This window comes from Carassius gibelio, chromosome B22 (genome assembly GCF_023724105.1).
Source record: "Carassius gibelio isolate Cgi1373 ecotype wild population from Czech Republic chromosome B22, carGib1.2-hapl.c, whole genome shotgun sequence".
In the NCBI taxonomy this organism is placed as follows: Eukaryota; Metazoa; Chordata; class Actinopteri; order Cypriniformes; family Cyprinidae; genus Carassius; species Carassius gibelio.
In genome coordinates this window covers 27917831-27938328 of record NC_068417.1, presented here as the reverse complement: position 1 = coordinate 27938328, position 20498 = coordinate 27917831, and the positions used below count along the sequence as shown (strand labels likewise).

General features: G+C 36.5%; 1 protein-coding gene across 1 annotated transcript; it reads left to right on the top strand.

The window, feature by feature from the left end:
* The first annotated feature begins 775 nt into the window (after positions 1-775).
* Positions 776-5560, top strand: LOC127987042 (C2 calcium-dependent domain-containing protein 4C-like). Its single transcript, XM_052589317.1, has 2 exons — positions 776-1033; positions 2662-5560. The coding sequence occupies exon 2, from the start codon at positions 2694-2696 to the stop codon at positions 3957-3959; it is 1266 nt and encodes a 421-aa protein (XP_052445277.1). The 5' UTR covers positions 776-1033; positions 2662-2693; the 3' UTR covers positions 3960-5560.
* Positions 5561-20498: the final 14938 nt, after the last annotated feature.

Genomic DNA, 20498 nt, shown 5'->3' with positions numbered 1-20498 from the left:
TGCAGCCTTTACTGTCTGATTGAAGCTAAAGCTAATTATATAAGACAATTACAGCAATGGCCAATAATAATACATTAATTAATCAGGCAATTGAACGATCTGTTTTCGTTTCTTCTATAAATTCTGAGAACTTTTCAGATTCAGAAAATAATAAATAGAACACATTTCAAAATGTATTATCTGGAATTCTTTTTTTTTTTAAATCGGCAACGACTATTCATTAAAATAGAACATGCAAAACATACGTAAAGTATGGAAAGGGAATATTTTATAATTGTTTTATTAATTGTTAAATATCAATGACTTCAAATCACTAAGTACATCTTTAAATTCATGTTATCATAGGAGCAACCAGAAACACTGAGTAGAGTCAGATCATTCTTCAAAAGCTCCAATTTATGTTTTTGATTCACTAAAACTAACCGAGTCAAAAGAGTCATTCGTTCGGACCTGTCGCGCTGTAAATGTTTTTGATTCACCATAAAGAATCAAACTTGAACATACTTGTAGTTGTAGAGACGAAAATGTATTAGCTGTGTCACTGAAGACCCACCGAATATTAACTTTAAACACTTTGGAAACGTGTGCACATTAGGAAAATTAGAGCAGATTTTGAATAAAGAGACGGTTCTCCGTTTCTAGCTTTCGTAAACCGTGACTTGACTTTATTTTTAGGTATTGCAACAGACATATCCTCGTTTAAAACACCTGAAACGACAGTAGTTATATCAAACAGGCACTCCTGTGTGTGTGTGTGTGTGTGTGTGTGTGTGTGTGTGTGTGTTTTAAACCCATGTTGATTGTTGAAAGTGCTCGGTTTCCAGGAGTCGATACATCTCGAGCCTCGTTTCCTCTGATTGGCTCGTTCAGGCGCGCGCGTCTGAGGAGGACTATATAAGCGCAACAGGCGACCTGCAGATCTGAACCTCTCTCACCGCAGCCTGGGGACAAGAAGCACAGCTCACCCTAATGAACACTGAAGTGCCTGTGTGAGGAGGATTCACTGAGAAGAGGAACATCATTTGGGAATCTAGTGAGTAAATGACTCTCAAAGCGACAGTTTTAAAAGTTTACTTTCCTTAAACTTCATTGTGATTGAGATTTATTGAGATTTTGTAAGCTATAGATGACGGTGAATATTAATGAGAAATTACTGATTATTTTATATTTTAAAGAAGACAGCAGACATGTAGTTTCACATTGAAACTATTGTCATAAGACGTTTGTAACTACATTAGGTTTACTGGAAAAAAAGACAAAGACAACAAGTTCAAATACACATTTAACAGGCATTCCCTGTTCGTTTTGTGTGTGTGTGTGTGTGTGTGTGTGTGTGTGTGGGCTTATTACAAGCACATTTGAAACTGTTACAACTTTATATGGTTACCCTTTTTTTCTTTTATTTTTATTTTTTGTAAATGAAAGGCTGATGTGGATGTTACATATTAAATGTAAAAAAAATCTGATTCAGATTGTGTCTTTTTTTTTTATTTGCAAAAAAACCCACTGAGAACAGTGTAAATTCAAAAGAATTCTGTTAAGAAATGGCAGGTTTAATTTTAATTATTGTCAGTTGTCAGAGAAGTTCTATGCAAGCTGTTGCCATTCCTGTGAATTTAGTCTCAGTTTGGATATACAATAAATAATAATAATTAATAATAATAATTTAGTCACTTATGTGTTAATCTGAACAGTTTCTTAATCAAGCATTTTTGGCGAGACTAATTTAGTTGTTTTCAGTTCCGGTCCGGAGTACCCCAAACTGCATATTTTGGATGTCTTCCTTATCTGAAGTACTCAGCGAAGATCTTTTCAGAGCCTATATTAATAAGCTGATGATAATAATCAGGTGTGTTACATAAGGACAAAATGTCCAGTGATTGGGTAATCTAGGACCAGAACGAGAAAGCATTTGTCTTTCTTTGCAGTCATAAAGTGTTTTAAATATCATATGATTTGTTGATGTACACTTTTTACAGTTGTGTTCCATTATTTTTGCATAATAAGCTTTAAATGCAATTTAGTCCAAAGTTTCCTAATCTATAAACAATTATATACAATTATATGACTTACTGATTTCTAACATTCTAAAAGAAATGCCATTTCATACCAAGTCTGTAAACTGTACATGAACTTCATGTAGTTTTATTGAAGTCTAGAATGATTTGCCCACATGCAAATCAAGGGGATTTGTCCTTAGTTTTAAGACTTAAACCTCCTCCTACCTCAAAAAAAAAAGAAAGGTTAAGGAGTCTCAATCTGTTTTCACCTAGCGGAAAATAGATGCTCGGAAACGGAATGTTTGTATTTGCCTGAAGAGATAACCATAGCAACAGTGCGTTGCTGAAGCACTTTTCGTTAGTATCATTATAAGACCGAAAGAAAACTGACAACTTTTTGACAAAACATTTGATTATTAATTTGCTTGCCACTTACATAGCATCTAAAGGTTAGTGTATTGTTAGTAAAATGTTTAAATACAATTCGGATTACGTAACATTTAATTTGCAATCCTCAAAGTCCACCCCTGAAGGTTACTGCACAATTCACCCTACAACTTCACATATGTGTGACAATGGTACACTGTTGTTGCAATGGTCAATCGTAAGTTATTAATAGCTTGGTGCTCATTGTTGAACGTTCTGTTGCTTGTGGTTACAGGCATCACCCAGCGGGTTTAGCCCAGAGGGATCATGTGGGTTCTGGAGAAGATCCGGGACTCCGTCGAAACAAATGTGCTCCGACAAGGAGAGGTGGGTGACAAGGGGAAGGCACCGGTCTATAGCAACGTCCTCACACCCGATAAGATTCCAGATTTCTTCATCCCCCCAAAGCTGGTAAGCTGCCCACCAGAGACTGAAGCTTCTGACGTCAAGTCCAAAGATAGCCTGAGACCCTCGACCTCAGAGCAAACCATCAGCAACAAGAAGATCAGCTGCCCTCGTAGCCCACGACTGGTCAGCAAGTTAGCAGGAGACACAAAGAACCTGCTCAGGGCGGCTAACCGGCACATCATTCAGATCGAGACTGCGGACGACGTCGTAGCGGGCGACACCAACGCCGACCCTCAATCCCAGACTGCCATGTCCCTTCCTTACATTCCAAAGACTCAGACTTCTTACGGATTTGCCACGTTGATGGAGAGTCCTCACACCCGGCGAAAAGAGTCCCTGTTCCACTGCGACCACACCAGTCCAGTTACCTCCCCCAATACCCAACGCAAGTCCCAAGGCAAGAGCAGCAACGAGGGAAACCACCTCAACCCTCCGGATTTCAGCACCTCTCACATAAACCCCTACCGATACTTCAGCGGTGGCGAGAGCGACACTTGCTCTTCGGCAGAGTCGTCCCCCTTCAGTTCACCACTGCTCTCTCGTTCCGCCTCTTTACTGAAGATCTTCACCCATGAGACACAGGCCAGGGTGGCCAAAGGCAAGCGGACATTTGCCAGGCATAGTTCCTTATCCACGGACGAGTGCAGCTCGGCGGAGCCCAGCCCTAACGTTCCTAGAAGGAGCCACTGTTCCTCCTTGCAAGCTGGTGGAGCTCTGGACCATCTTCATGGCGCGGACCGTCAATACAAGGAGCACACCATCAACATGCACAAAGGAGGCACCATCCGACTCTGCGCAGACTACGACGCGGGTACGGCCCGTCTGCGAATCCGCATTATGGCGGCCGAGGACCTGTATGATCCCGTGTTTGATATTAAGAGCATCAACTGTTGTGTCTCGCTCTACCTCAATCCGGGCAAGGTGCAGAAGCAGAGGAGCACGATAATCAAGAACAGCCGCAATCCCGTCTTCAACGAGGACTTCTTTTTCGATTCGGTGGCTTCGGCTCAGGTTAAGAGCCTAGCTTTGAAGATCAAGGTTGTGAATAAAGGCACTAGCCTGAAAAGAGACATGCTGTTAGGTGAACGGGAGGTCCCTTTGTGCAAGCTCTTGTCTGGATTTTAGGCCTACAGAATGGGACCGTGTCTCCAAAGGTGGAATAAGTTCTTCTGTGCTATATATTTGCTTTGTTGTCTTTCATGTAGCGGTGGTTAATTTGGTATTTACAGATTCAGAAGCAACAACCACCACCTGCTTCAGACCAAGGCATTAGCATAGCTTTAAATCTGTTGCCTGTAAATATAGAAGAGTCTATGACAAACTCTTTTCGTATGTTGCCTTCTGTATTTTGATTGGTCTACGCATTTAGCCTTCGCGTTTACCTTTTTGATCGCAGTCCTTTGAACCTTCACAATGGCCCTCTGTGCTAATGTTAGCTTTGATCTTGGATGCATCTGCTGGCTAATTGGAGGACAAATAACCAGACTGAACAATGTTGCGTCACACTGCATGTGTCGGCGTCAGACTTTGGCGTAAACTTGTAAATGCGATGACGTATTCTGGCAAATGTGCAGAATGTCATTTGGTGAAACCCGGAAGCCTTACTAAAGAGCGATTTTTGTGTGTTTCGTTTTGCTCAGATTGGAACATTTTTTGACTGAGCCTCGTTATCAGTATCTATTTGCTGGACATCATCTGGTTTGGACTCTTTGTCAAAAGCCTTTTATGAAACAGGATCCATATGAAATACTTTCTTTGAAAGTCTTTCCATGCACTCAATTTATCCAGAGGAAAGTACCAAGTAAACTATCTACTCCCCTTCCCAGATCTAAATTCCAATCCTCTAGCCAAAAATGATTCGGTTAAATTCAGTAAAATCATATGGAAAGGAAACTGTATATGCTGCATGTGTCATTATGCAAATGGTTAATCTGATGTGTAGTTTGCTTTTTCAACAGACAGAAACCATATAAAGAGAAAAGTGGTTACAATTGGACACAGACATGATCATGAATGGATGGATGCATGGATCTTTCCTTTCTGGCTTGAGATATTGGTAATTTTCTGACACAAGACCAAATAGCTATTAAATTATTGGAAAGAGTATCTACCCTCCTTTGATACATACTAAATTAAATAAATTTAGTAAACGTTTATTTCCTTTCTGGCTCCGCTTTATAGATAAAGAGCAGAAAAGGCATTTTTGAGGTAATGAGGCAGCAAGTGCTCATTAAAATGCTAAAAAAAAGCATCAGAAATGGCCCCATTGAAACTAACTAATAGCTTGTTGGTTTCAAAGGCGATGCAGGGAATGGACAAGACAATTTTTATATTTATGATCTGTGGATTGTGCAGTAATTATTTGAGTGCAAAAAGCATATGAAGCTTTTCGTTTATATTCAAGTGTTTCATTAAGTCTTTAATTTCCTAAACCACTCGAATGCTGGAGTCTTCCTGTTTTGACAGGTGTATTTTGCGAAATGAAAAAAGTGCCAATCCTATGTACTTGATGTAGAAGTTCACCTGGCGTTTACCGTCATTTGTTCATAGTGGATCCCGTCAGCTCTGGTGTTTGTAACTTGTGTGCATGGATAATATTTTCACTGTGGTAATCAACCTGTAATATTTTTTTTTTGGATGTGTGAGCTGTTTGATGGAGTGTAATTTTCTGCACCTCTGCATGGATGTTCAACTGGTGTAAAATAATAAAAACACATTTGTGGCCATTTTTGTGTTTTATAGCCTACTTCATTTTAGAGTTGTTCCGATTCCGATACTAGTATCGGAAATATCTCCGATACCACAACAAATTCTGGCATCGGCATCGGCGAGTACATGAACCCATATACCGATCCGATACCATTTTCTTAAAAAAGACCTAGTTATGACCGCAAGCTTTGCCTAACCGCTGCACGGTTCTTCTTCGCTGCTCAAAATGCATTGAAAACACAGGAAGTTGTGCTGTGTTGCCACAAGCAACCCCTGTTTAGAGCAGCGAAGAAGAAATGAAAACGCGTTAGCAGCCCTTATCTATATATGACTGGATCACTCATCACATTCTAAACTGCCAAAAGACAGTGAAGCCGCTACTATATTATAGATCAGTGGTTAGCAGTATGTCTCTGTAGTACCGGTAGTTACAGACTCTCAAGTATATTCAGTACCGGCAGCTGCGTTCAGTCGCTTCCGTGTAAGTCAAAGCGCAGGGCTCCAGACAGTAGCCGAATATATACTAGTGTCTGTGAATATTAAACTGCAAAATACTATTTAAATATTACTCCCGCAAAATCTACATCTCTGTGGGTGACTGGCACAGATGCGCGAGAGCTCGCTGTTTTGTAGTCTCTGCTGTGTGTCATGAGGACACGAACGCATAAACCGTCACTTCATGAGAATTTACCGTTTCATTTGAGAATACTGTCATATCATAAACACAGACACTCAAAGATCTTCATGGCAGCCCATTAAAATAAATGTTTGGTTTACATGAGTAAATTGACAATATATAAAGCTACTGTTGTAGCCTACAGTAATAATAATACATCTCTATAATAATAATAATTATGCCTAGATGGTTGCTTGTTTTTTACTTGTTTTTTACTTGTTAGAGATTATCTGATTAATAGATCTTTTTTTATATTCCTAGACTTATTTGTTGCAGTTTTTTTATACAGTTATATTGTAAAACTTAAATACCTTTTTTAGTTTGCGGTGTTAGATTTTTGGCTGCATTTGAAGTTCTTTTTTGCATAAGAAAATAAATAATACTGTCAAATTCATGTTAGATAATAAAAATACTGTAATAAATACAGTAGTTCACCATGTATTTGTTCATGTTTTATTGAGGGATCTGTCTGAAGCACACCATAAAAAAATTCTAGCAATTTACACAGGGCTAGTAGTATATACAGCTGTATATACAGATATACACCCAGGTATCGGATCAGTACTCGGTATCGGCCGATACCCTGAGCCCAGGTATCGGAATCGGTATCGGGAAGAGAAAAAGGGTATCGGAACATCTCTACTTCATTTTAACTCCACTGTGGTGTATTTTTACATCACTACTGAGGGTGAAAGTGGCATTGATGACTCATTATTATTCACCACGCATGATCTGATGTAGTGTTTCATGTGTGAATAATGAATTTATTATAATGAAGGAAGGAAAATAGGATTTTCATAACTTTTCATCAATTTATCGTTAAACTCAAATCCAGATGTTAATAATCAAGATAACTGATATATTAAGATAGAAATATATAAAAAAGAAAAACGTGAGCTTTCTCTTTAAAATGTTTTGTGTCTCCATGTTAACTCAAAATGTTTTAAAGATGAATGTCGGTGAAAAATGGTTAATGGTCTTAACTAATAAAAATATATATAATTGTACCACACCCCATATAATTGTGCATTTTCCCGTAGTTGATACTTTCCTTATTTTTCATTAACATTTTAGGAGACAGAACAGAAATATTCCATATGAAATATAACCCATTTAATTGTTGTGTTAAATGGAGACATGCAAATTGGCTTATTCTGAAATGTAAATAAAGTTTATGATCAAAAGGTTGTACAAAATAAAATTTGATGTGATGAGAATCACCTGGTGACACCAGACAAAATTCATTTAATTCAATTTTAATTGAAGTCATTTGCCATTGTTTTGATTTAAATTTCTACTTATTTATTTTTGGAACAATAACACATATTTTGGAGGGGTTCATAGATAAATAAAAAGGTAAAAAGAGAACAGCACTTATTCAAAATAGAGATGTTTTCTAACAATATCAATACTATCACTGTTTCTGTCAATTTAGCAAATCCTTCCTAAATAAAAATATATATATTTCCAAAAAAAACAACAACATAGTGTATATTGTTACAAAAGTTAGATTTTAAATAAATGATGTTCTTTTTAAACTTTTTATCCATCAAAGAATCCTGGAAAAACCCCCCCGCAGGTTTCCAAAATTGATAATAAATCAGCATGGCATAAAATATGTTTTGAAAAGTATATTAAGACTTTGATCCAATAAATGCAGGCTTGATGACCATAAGTGACTTCTTATAAAAATATAAAATAGTAATGTTTCCAAACTTTTGATCAATAGTTATTGTTTTTTTTACATTGCCCTGAGGAACACTCTGCATGTCCCTGCGCTCACACACTACACATCATGTTCTCATGCAGTAAAAAATACATCACAGAGCAAAGAGGAAACTGACAACATGCTGACAGACAAGACAGAGCAGGTATTGGTTTGAGACAAAGTCTCAGCTTTCAATTTATTTTTTCTTCAAGAAATTCAAACAATAAATACCTTTTTTTTTTTTTGGATTTTGCATTTTGCTTTTTAATGTGTTGTGACTCATGACTCGTGGCAGATTACTGTAATGCCTCAGTTAAAGAGGCCCATGTGTACCTATCATCTTTTCATATTTACTTAAAGGGTTAGTTCACCCAAGTATGAAAATTCATCCATCTTCTACTCACCCTCGAAGCATCCTAGGTGTATATGACTTCCTTCTTTCAGAATAATCCAATCGAAGTTACAATAAAAATTGTACTTGCTCTTCCAAGCCTTTCAATGGTGTAAGTGGGTGTTTGTTGTCAACAGTTCAGAAGATGTGAAATAAAGTGCTCTAATCTGTAATAAAACGTACCTCACACGGCTCCGGGGGGTGAATAAAGGCCCCCTGTAGCGAATCCAAGCATTTTTTTTTTAAAGATAAATTTCCAGATTTCAAACGTAATAAACACTTTTTTTCTCCCTTCTGCTGACTGTTGGGAACCGGAAGACATGCAGGTGTAAATATAAGAGCAAAAGAAAACCAAGTTTCCTCTTTGCTTATTTGGAAATCCTCCAATGTTTTTCTTTACAAATCCTAATTTTGTTTAATTCTCCTTCTACGTTCGTCACTAACCACGCAGCACAGACTAACTGCATTATCCGCCGGCACGTCTTCTGGTTCCCAACAGTCAGCAGAAGTGAGGTGAAGTGTTTATTATGTTTGAAATCAGGTTATTTATCTTACAAAAACGCATGGATTCACTACAGGGGGGCATTTATTAAACCCCCAGAGCCATGTGAGGTACCTTTTATTACAGATGCGTGCACTTTATTTCATGTCTTCTGAACTGTTGACAACAAATACCCGCTTACCCCTACTGAAAGGCTTGGAAGAGCAAGGACAATTTTTATTATAACTTCGATTGGATTATTCTGAAAGAGGAAAGTCACATACATCTAGGGTGCTTCGAGGGTGAGTAGAAGATGGACGAATTTTCATTCTCAGCTGAACTAACCCTTTAAAGTGTAAGATGTACATGAAAGAACATCAGAAGGTATTTTGTTTCAACCGCGGAAAGATCTTAACCAGGTTGTTTTTTTAATATTATTATTATTTGTAGTAAAACCATATGGTTAATTTTTGTAAGGGCTAGTAAGAAAATAAATATTACTAAAACTGTTGCATTGTTTTTCTAGTTGATTTTGTACGTTGTAGTGGACTTTTTGTGGAATACGCTTTAAAATACTTCACAGATAAGGCTATAAAACCATTTCGACTCAAATCAGAATTTAATGTTTAGTTAGCTATGTACCCGAATAATGTAGCTACAATTAGTCCTAACGCTCAATAAACCCCATGCATAGTAAAGTGTCTTTTTTTTTCTATTTTTAATATATCCGATAGATAAGAGTAGCAAAAATGCATTTTGTGGAATAATGTGGTTTTTTTTTTTATCTAACTGATACTTTATTTACATCTACATCTTGATAAAACGTCTCAGAAGACAATGTTTCATTTATCACAAGAAATGGCACATTATTCAGGGCCAAACAACAACTACTTCCTCACAATTTGCTGTGATTAAAAGCCCTTCAGTCCCTATCAGCACGGTGATTTGTTCAAGACTTGTTCGTGACATTAAAGTCGCCTTTGTGTCGAATTACACTCGCCACAGCCTTTCTCCACCTCTGACATGATGTTCTTTGAAAATGCCCTCTCACACAGTTCAGAAATTGATTTTTTTTGTGTATTATTTTGGAAGCTGGGGTAATATATGTTGCGGCATGAACTCTTTGACATGTGCTGGAATGAGTTTTTCACGTTGCTCATAACAGACTGATAGAAAGGGAACGGAAATCAGTGCTTTTCTGAATTCGTCTTTATTCTGTTTACTTGCTAGTGAGGATGTTTTTGGTTAAGTGTCCACAAGAAATCTGGATTTTTATATCAGATCATCAAACCTCTGCCATATGTTTTTTTCCCCTCTGTTATCATCAGGGGCAGATGTTCCTGGGGTTTCCATGGGAGCGCATGTCACTCTGATTTAGATTGGCCGGTTGTTGCCTGTAGGTGCAATAAAGCTGAACTGAGAGGAGGCCTGTGATCGCTGGAGTGAGCTTCATTGCTCACGCTGGATGGAAAGACAGAAGCCAATCTAAGACAGTACAGGTCATCCTAAAAGGTCAAAACTGTCGAGAGAAAAGTGAAAATATCACAGTTGTCTATGTGAGTGATCCGTCTGCAAGAGTATTCATGATAAACATTGATCTCTTTTAACAACATAGACACTGAAAATGTCGTAAAAATGATTAAAATAAATATTTTAAATGTATATATTATTATTAAATTGAATAAATATTTAATTGAACATATATTTTATGTAATATATATATATATATATATATATATATATATATATGAAAAACTATTTTAGTATCTTTTAATGAACTTATCTATCATTCTGTACATTTATAATATGCATAAACCACTGTATGGAAATTATACCTCAGGGTTTTTCTAAGAATATCATTGTGTATCATGATGGTAAAAAAGAGAAAAGAAAAAGTCATGGTACTTTTTGGGAATTAATTATTTATTGCAATTTTCTATAAACTACAGATGAATGTATGAACAGAGGTAAGAGGCAGTGGTGGTGAGACAGTGAGATTTTGGATGCTTGATTCACACTCATTGTTAACAATCAAAGAAAAGCTACACATTTCTCCACGATGTAACAAACTGTTCCAGTTGCAGTTCATCTTGCATGATATGTCAGACCGTCGTCCTGTATGGCCGTCTCTCTCTGATTTCATTCCAGCACATGCATAATGGACAGACAGCAGCCCCTTTACTTGTTCCCCGACTCTGTTGTTGCCATAGCAATCCCCCAGCCAATAAGAGCCCTTACCTTTTGCTCCCTGAAAAGGGAAGCACATGAATATGTGATCTTAACAGCAGTGGAGATTATGCTGGGTCTCTCTTCTCCACATTGGGATTCTGAATCCAAACATGTTGGCTTGTTGAAATAAAGTTTTTACATTCAAAATGTTTTTCTCATACTGAGCCCAACCCCAAAGATGTGGTGATAACTTAGTCAACATTTTTTCCAACATTTAGCAGAATCCACTTTAAAACCAACCAGCTTTCTGTTGGTCAGAGCGTTGCGAACTCTGCATTGGGAAATTGTTTGACATTATGCAAAATTCTTGATTGCGCAAATTCTTTTGAAATAACTGGATAACACTTGAACAACGTTAAACGTGACTGTACCTAAAATTTAATAAAGACTGTCGAGTGCACAATTTACTTAAAACAAGGGAACAAATTGTTATTTCAAGCACACAGTTTACTTAAAATGACAGAAAAAAATTAGTAAATTGTGCGCACAGTTTAGTAAAATTAGGAAACAAATGACTAAATCCTGTGCATGATTTAGTAAAACAAGGGAACGAATTAGTAAATCGTGCACACGGTTTAGTAAAAATTAGGAAAAAAAAATTACTAAATCCTGCGCATGATTTAGTAAAACGAGGGAACAAATTAGTAAATCGTGTGCACGGTTTAGTAAAAATTAGGGAAAAAAATTACTAAATCCTGCGCATGATTTAGTAAAACGAGGGAACGATTTAGTAAATCGTGCGCACGGTTTAGTAAAACAAGGTAACAAATTAGTAAATCGTGCGCACGGTTTAGTAAAACAAGGGAACGATTTAGTAAATCGTGCGCACGGTTTGGTAAAACAAGGGAACGATTTAGTAAATCGTGCGCACGGATTAGTAAAACAAGGGAACGATTTATTAAATCGTGCGCACGGTTTAGTAAAACAAGGGAACGAATTAGTAAATCTTGCGCATGGTTTAGTAAAATTAGGAAACAAATGACTAAATCCTACGCATTATTTAGTAATATGAGGGAACGAATTAGTAAATTGTGTGCACAATTTCGTTTTTTTGCCCCAGGTCAGGTGCACTCTGTACTGATCAAAATGTAGATATATTTAAACACAAGTCCACATCAGTGGACCTTTTTACATGGACCTTTTTTTACATTTTTTACATGATAAAGGAACTATAAGGTCGTATGGGTTGGAGGAGGTGTTGCTATAATATTAGGGTCTTTAGCTATGACTTGGGTTTCTGGAACAGGATTAAAACAACAAGTGAAAAAACAAGTGAAAACTGTGAGATATAAACCCAGAATTCTTTTTTTTTTTTTACATCTTATTTTTTTTTACATCTCATGATTCTGAGTAGATATCACAATTCTGACGTTTTTCTCAGAACTCTGGGTTTACATCTTGGAATTCTGAGAAAAAGAAAAGCTCATAATTGCGAGGAAAAAGTCTGAATTGTAAGATACAATAATTTTTTAACAGGCTTTTTATCATTTACCAGGCAGAATGTCTAAACATTAAAACAAGCCTAGCAACAATGAAGAATGCCCTAGCAATCACTCAATACATTACCTTAACCTTAGCAACCAGCCATTGTGGCAGCAAACTCAAATACATGTTCAACGGTCATATTTTTATGTGTTCAAAGTGTTTTCTTTTTCTTTTTCGTTTATGAAAAATCATTGTAAGTAGAGGGGTTGAGAAGTATGTTAACATTTTTGTCATGAATTATATATTTACCACTTAAAGAGTACAGATCATAGGAACCTTACACTTGCTGCAGAGATGTATAAAAAGTAAAAGGAACCATTGTCTGTCATGATAAAAGAGATTCTCGGAGGAATTACTCAGAGCTGCACAGCCTGTGGGGGCAAACAAAGCACATCTTTCTGATTGGCAATTCCTGGAGTGGACTTTCTGTGAAATACTCCACTCAGGTTAATGAAGATTGCACCATATGCACAGCCAGAGTGAATGATGCTGAGAAACGAGTGAATATTTATTTATGTGGTTGCTAGGGTCTTGACTAGGCAAAATAGTCCACTCTCAAGTTTCCATGCTCAGATATGGCTGGGATTTTCTTTTGCCTGGCAAATTCATTGACTGATCACTTAAAGTAAAAGCTGCTATTATAAACTTTTTGTGAATCTTGACTGCTTTGGATTTTTTAAAGGTCTCCGAATACTTAATTTTTCAGTCAGTCTGAGGGCATCATTAAAACAGTTACTTTTTTTTCCACCAGTGGAAGAACAATACTAATATAGAGAGTTTAAGACAGACTATATGTATATTTGGCATTTAAAGGGAGCGTTCACCCAAAAATGTGAACAAAAATTCAGTCTTTAATTACTCACCCTCTTGTCGTTCCAAACCTGCAAGACCTTTGTTCAACTTCTGAACACTAATTAAGATATTTTTATAAGATATGCCCTATTGAATTACAGGTCTTACGGTTTCAAAAATGTCATGAGGGTGAGAAAATGATGACAGATTTAGAATGTTTGGGTAACTATCCTTTTAAGAAAGAGATGTTTGGACTTGATTTGACAAGGTTCAATGGGGCGCGTTGTTGAGCTCAACGAACCGTCGCGTATCCAAATCAGGTTTGGCTGAAATACACTTTGCAAGGCATTTCCAGTTGACACGTCATAACGAGAACGGTGCAAATCAAAATCCAGCCCAAAACTGTATTCAAACCCTCTACTGTTTCCACATGAAAGCGCTCATATTGCAATTAACTCTTCCCCATTTTTTTTTTTTTTTGGGTGAGGTGAGGTTGCAGTCATTGTTTGGATTCTGGATTAATCAGCATCGATAAAATGTGGAGGGATTAATGGGACACCTCGGCATTGCCATGGAGACACAGTCGACGCGGACACCTGTGAATTAATAACCTCCTGCCGGCGAGCAACAACAGCCCAAGCTTTAATTAGAGTATGGGGAGGGGGGCATAATGAACGGCAAAACGTATTTTGGCATCCCTTTTAACGCACTGCTTCCATAAAATCAAAGAGAATTATCTCACAATTGAACAGGTGTCCATGGCCTCAAAGTGCCAAGGCTATATCCTTTTAATCTTTCGTGTTATTAAATACTCACACAATATACTGTTATAACATCTCTGTTAAATTCCAGGTGTCTGTTTGCAGTCGATTTATTAAGAGCGAGTTGAGATGTAGTGATTTCTTATCTTGTTTCTTCTTTCACTCCTGTCTGTGTGAAGCTGATGGCTGTGCTCCAATCTAGCGAGCTACAGCTGTCTGATATGAAGGGGATATATTAAAGGAGTAAATCTTCTAAATAAGAAAATAGTGTTATCATTTATTCACCATCATATATACGTTTCTTTCTTTTGTTGAACACGCAAAGAATGGAAGAACATTGGGGTCCAAAAAGCTTGAAAAAATACCTGTTTTCGACACGAATGTGAGTAAATAGTGACAGAAATGTCATATTGGAGTGAATTGTTATCTCATGTGTCTTTTGGGAAGAAGACAGTCCCAGAATGCATTGCGTCAATCAAAAATTTATTCCAATATGATGAAAGTTTGTCTATTATAAAAACTCTTAATCACATTTCTTTTCATTTAAAATTGACTACTTAATATTTGCACGTGTGCTATATATTTTATGCTTAGTAGAGTATCAAGACATTTACATTAGCTTAGCAGCATATATTATATACTCATATATTCTTCTCGGAGAAGGCAATCCCAGAATACAATGAGAGGAAATCAGTAAAATAATCAAAGATGGTGGACGAAGTGAGAGAAATATTATAATAATTCAATTCGGAGAAGTTTTATAGAAAATGTTGATTAGTTTTCAAATGAATTAATTTACTCAATATTTGTGTGTGGTGTGCATGCTTATGTTTATTAGAGTATTGCGCCGTTATTAGCAACATGCTACACCAAAATCTGTTGAAATGCACGTTCAGCGTCTGCCATGTGAGTGGGATTATTTAGATTTTGCTGCCAATGTAGTGTTCGAAATGGATCATTTTTGTGATTTCTTTCCGGTTAGAAGGTGAGGTCACATTCAGGTCACAAACTGATTTGCCAAAATCAAAACGCAGACGGTGAAGGGAATTGCCGTTAGCGCAAATCCAACCCGATTTCATGGTAAATTGTTTATATTTTATGAGGTGGTTAATTTGTACGATTTTTGCTAAATCGTACATGTTTTATTAGTTTCTCATTTTATATGAATTTGTATGAATGAGCTACCCCTAACCCTGCCCCTAAACCTACCTGTCACTTGGGTCTAGACAAATTGTACAGAATCATACGAGTGAAGTCGTAAAAATGTGTAAAAATTAAACCAAGCAGTTTTCAAACCAAGTGTGCATACATTTGCCAACAGTTTAACTCTGGCAACTCTATGCACACTTGGTTTGAAAGCAACTTCAATATGAGTTGTGCTTCAAGCACCGCTACACAATGGACAATAAACAATGGACCTTTTTGTCTCCGAAATTACACTAAAACTTTGCTAATGTGACAACACCTGTAGGACGTAGCTGCCTAGGAGGGTTGTGTGAAGCAAGACTGTCTATTGCTGATATCACATACATAATCAACACTGAAATATGTAGAATTCCCATAATAATGTGCTAAATTAGCACAGAACTGCAGTCATGTGAATCAGTCCATAATGCATCTGGGATTCTGAGGGTTTGTTGAAGGGAAGCCAGTGAATGGGATTTATTTGTAGCTCGGGCGACAGGCTGCTTTGACGTCATGCACACGATATAGATGAAAACTTCCACTGCATCAGCCAGGGAGAGCGACAGGTGTTTCTCTGAGCTCTTATCATGAGTGAGCTATTCTTCGATGCATTTTACTGTCTTTTATCTCATACATGAAATCTTGAGGTGCCTTTCTTTGCTCTATCATTTGATTTGACTTGCCTGCTGCCCTGAGCCAGATCATTTGAGAGAACACTGGAGAAATAGTTTTGCCCTTTATGAATGCGGCTTAAACTGAATCCTTTTTTTTTTTTTCTTTATCTAGTTGCCACTTTTGGGGATTACACATAAGAATATAAGTTTCTGGCACATGTAAAAATATAAAACTAGGATGTGGTGCTTAATCTTCAGAAAGTGTTAGTATGAATAGGAGACCAAACGAAGTATTAAAAATTTTAGATTAGTTATTATTTTTGTGTGTGTGTTTTTAGCAGTAAACATGAAATAATAAAACAAAGAAACAATCAATCTATCTCTCTCTCTCTGTATGTTATATACAAGTATAGCGTTCCTGTGGCTCAGTGGTAGAGCATTGCGTTAGCAGCGCAAAAGGTTGTGGGTTTGTAAATTACACATTAGGTAAAAAATGTTAGCCTGAATGCACTGTTAGTTGTTTTGGATAAAGTGTCTGCTAAATGCATAAATGTAATATTGTGTTTGTGTGTGTGTGTGTGTATATATATATATTCTTAAAATATATATATTCTTAAATAGAACAGTTAAAAGAGTTGTACTGTATGTTAATGCTATAAAACATACCAATCATTAAATTAATTTTAAAAACTAAAATATTTAATTAATTAATTAATGTCTGTTGTTATTCATTTTAGCATGACTTTATGGTCATTTGTATGAAAGAGCAAATTTTTTAAATATTTAAATATTTTTTTTTTTTTATATTAACCCACCATGCTAGAAACTGTTGCACCATGCATAATTAAGTTTTACGATCAATTGAATATTACTATAGATACACATTAATACTTTCCAATGTTGGACAGTCATTTTATTGGGTTCATTTTATGTCAGATGAACAATAACCTGGAAATTGTTGTTTCTAATACTCTCTAAAAACGAATGGGACAACAATCTGCACCATACTTGTGCAAAGTGTCTTCTTTTCCATCACACAACATTGCGAAACTCACCAGGAAGGGGCAATACAATGAATCAGCACGGAGCGCTGATTATTACTGCTATGATCATCAGCAGCAGGAAGCCCTGATGTCTCCTCTTCTACGGAAAACACTGGGGCAGCTCGTAGCTCACAGCTGTGCACAGTGAGCACCACAACCTCAACGACAGCCGTGTTCCAGGAAAATTGTTTTTATTGGAGGCGCTGCAGCTGTTAGGTTCAATAGCGCGAAAACAATAGCATATGCTGTATAGCGTCAGCGATGACTCAACCACCGACATGCTGTCTGTCGATAGCCATTCAATAATAATATAATAACTCCGGTCCAAAGATAGAAAGAAAACAAGCTGCTTTCAACAAGTTCATATTAGCTATTGACAAAAACGGCTTATCGTGATGTGCAAATGCAAATGGGGTTGAGGATTTGATGTGAAGTGGCTAATACTACAAGTTATTTAGCAAAGAGAAGAGAGAGAGAAAAAATTAATTTAGCCTAAATTGCTGCTGTATCTGAATAAAAATAGTCCATTCAAATGAAAAGGTGGCTGTGAGGGGAAATGCTCATTATTTGCTGAAAGGATGGGAGATGTTTGCTTCCCTACGTCAATATTCTGCTGTTGTACTGAGGCTAATTTTTGCTCTGCCTGTCTGTGATACGAGAATGTGTGTGTGTGTGTGTGTGTGTTTTGCTGAAGAGTGTGGTCGTTCTCGATGCCGAGAGTGTGATTAACACAACAAAGACGGCGTTAGCATGAGATGCTCTCAGGTGAGCAATCATACATGTGGTGACTTACCATGGATAATTCACCTAAAAATGAAAAATGTCTCATTATTTGATCACTCTCAAGTTGTTCCAAACCTGTATGTGTGTCTTTCTTCTGTTGACCACGGAAGAAGATATTCTGAAGAACATGTGTAATCGAGCAGTTGATGGTAGCCATTGACATCCATAGTATGTTTATTCCAATAGAAGTCAATGGCTACAAATGCTATTGTTGGGTTACCAACATTCTTCAACATATCTTCTTTTTTATTCATCAGAAGACTGATGATCACACTGGTTTGAAACAACCTGAGAGTGAGTAAATTATGACAGAATTTACAGTACATTTGTGGGTGAGATAGTCCGCATCTTACTTTAGATGGAAATGAATGACTGTTTGCATTGGCCTAATCCGAATGTGGCAATCTTGGAAAGGTCAACATAAACAGGTCATGCATTTCATGATATGTGGGTGTTTAAACTACATTTATGTATAATGTATTCCTTGTAGACTTTTGTTTTCTCTAGCATGAGTTTGGCTGGTGAATAAACGGATCCTCCTAGAACGTCAGCTCGCTCCCTTGAGCAGGGTTTTCCCAAGAGCATCAGTGGAAAAAAAAAGTTTGAGTAATGCTTGAAGCCACAGGTGCATCTTTCATCTCACTAACAAGAGGAATCTGCGCTCGCCTCATATAGCACGTAATAACATCACAACACACACCACACGAGGGCTTCACCTCAAAGCGCTCATGGGAGAGGAACATGTCGGCTTCAAGCTCTCTGCTGAGATCCTCTCATCAACCTCTGCTTTCCTGTCTGTTTCCTTTCTCTCTAAATCCCTGCAGTCCGACTATTTGCTCACTCGATTTCCCACTGTCACTCAAGCTGGCCTCCCAGATGGTCCTGCAGGCAACAGGCCCGGATCATTCTGAAGCACTGTGCCTGTCACAGATGAGGTGAGTGCTCCTCTTCTGCTGTTTTCTACTGAGGTTTTTAGTGTATATCTTCATATATATAGAGAGTTTATATATATATATATATATATATATATATATATATATATATATATATATATATATATATATATATATATATATATATATATATATATATATATATATAAAAAATAAATCCTATGTTTACCAAAGCTGCATTTATTTGATCAAAAATAAATACAGTAAAACAGTAATATTGTAAAGTAATCATCATTTTAAATAAAAAAAGTTATTTTACCAAAGTGTTCTGTTTGAATATATTTTAAAATGTAATTTAACTTGTGATGCAAAGCTGAATTGTCAGCATTATTCCTCCAGTCTTCAGTGTCACATGACTCATTAGAAATCATAACTTTCATGTGTATTGACACCAAAATCAGCATAAGTTTTTTATTTTTTTTAAAAGTATTTAATGGCCAGTCATTCTTTTTTTTTTTCAATGACCATTTTGTAATATTTTACATTCGATCCCTTCCAGTTTCTAGACATTTTTTAACCATGTGTATGTTAAGGTGTCAACAACATAAAATAACTATTGTAAACAACATTTTTCAAATTGATTAATAATTTGAAGAAATTATATTTATTTTTTAAATAATTAATATTGTTATTTGTTTTAAAGAATTAATGTTATTATTTATTATAAATAATTTGTTACAGTGTTGATGATAGTCTTTACAGATTTATTGATATATTATTTAAAAATTAGGGCTATCAGTCGATTTCTTTTTTATCGTTTAATCTTAAATTGTCCATTTACCATTTACAAATGAAATGTATCTTTTTAAGTGTTTGCCATATAGATGTTTAAATCGATAGACCTTATTTGTGACGTTAATGTGTCATTTATATATTATTAATTATTTATATATATAATTAATTAAATTCATGTTTTTTTTAATCTATTGTGCATATCACGTTTATTATCATGAATATAGTTTTTTAATGTATCGCTTTATTTCGTGTATTTTAGCTAATTCAGCTAATATATTCAGCTACTTATGATTTAGCCTTTTAGCTTCCTTTATTCTCGTGTGGATCTGGTCATTTATCTCTTGACCTCACATTTGAGTTTTTTTTACCAGTCAAGGTGAACTTTTCGGTCAGTTTTTGGCTCTCTCTCTTATCATAGCTCCCCTCTTGTGTTGATGGTAATCTGGCTTTGAAATCTCACGTCCCGTTTTAGCAACTTTAGGATGGCTGCGAGAGGATTAGCTTTATTTCAGATTGCCTCTGTTGGCGGACTGAAATCCCCGCTGGCAGCTGTATTGATTTCTGTTCCATTAAAGGAAAACTCACTGTGATTTCCTGCCAGTGACCAATAACAGCTCGGCTCTGCATCAGGCGCGACACAAAGAAAATATCTGTTTGCTTTGCTTCTTGTAGTGATTCCTCGGGGGGTAAATCTGGTGACGTCGTGTGTTTGAGCTCTCCCAGCTGGGCTTTTAAGGTAAGTGCTGAGAAGATGTTTCCTCTTCTCTCACCTGCCCTCGGCGCTTCTCTGACATTCTTGTGCTCTTTGATTTTCCTTCATCTTTGCTTCCTTTCTTCTCTGCCTCCTTTGGGACAAAATGGAACAAAGCCTTAAAAACACCCTGGAACTGTGAACAGTTCTGTGATTTTTGGTTGAACTGTCATCCTCATTTCTTCAAAAAGAAGCACAAAACACCATAAAAGTATCAATAAAAAAATTCCATATGACATTCTATGTAAAATACCTGACCTGATGATAATAGGTTCATTTGAACATCCATGACTGACTGTCCATTGCATACAGTACATGATACGTACTGTAAACAGCATTATTGTTATTTATTATCATATGTTTAATAT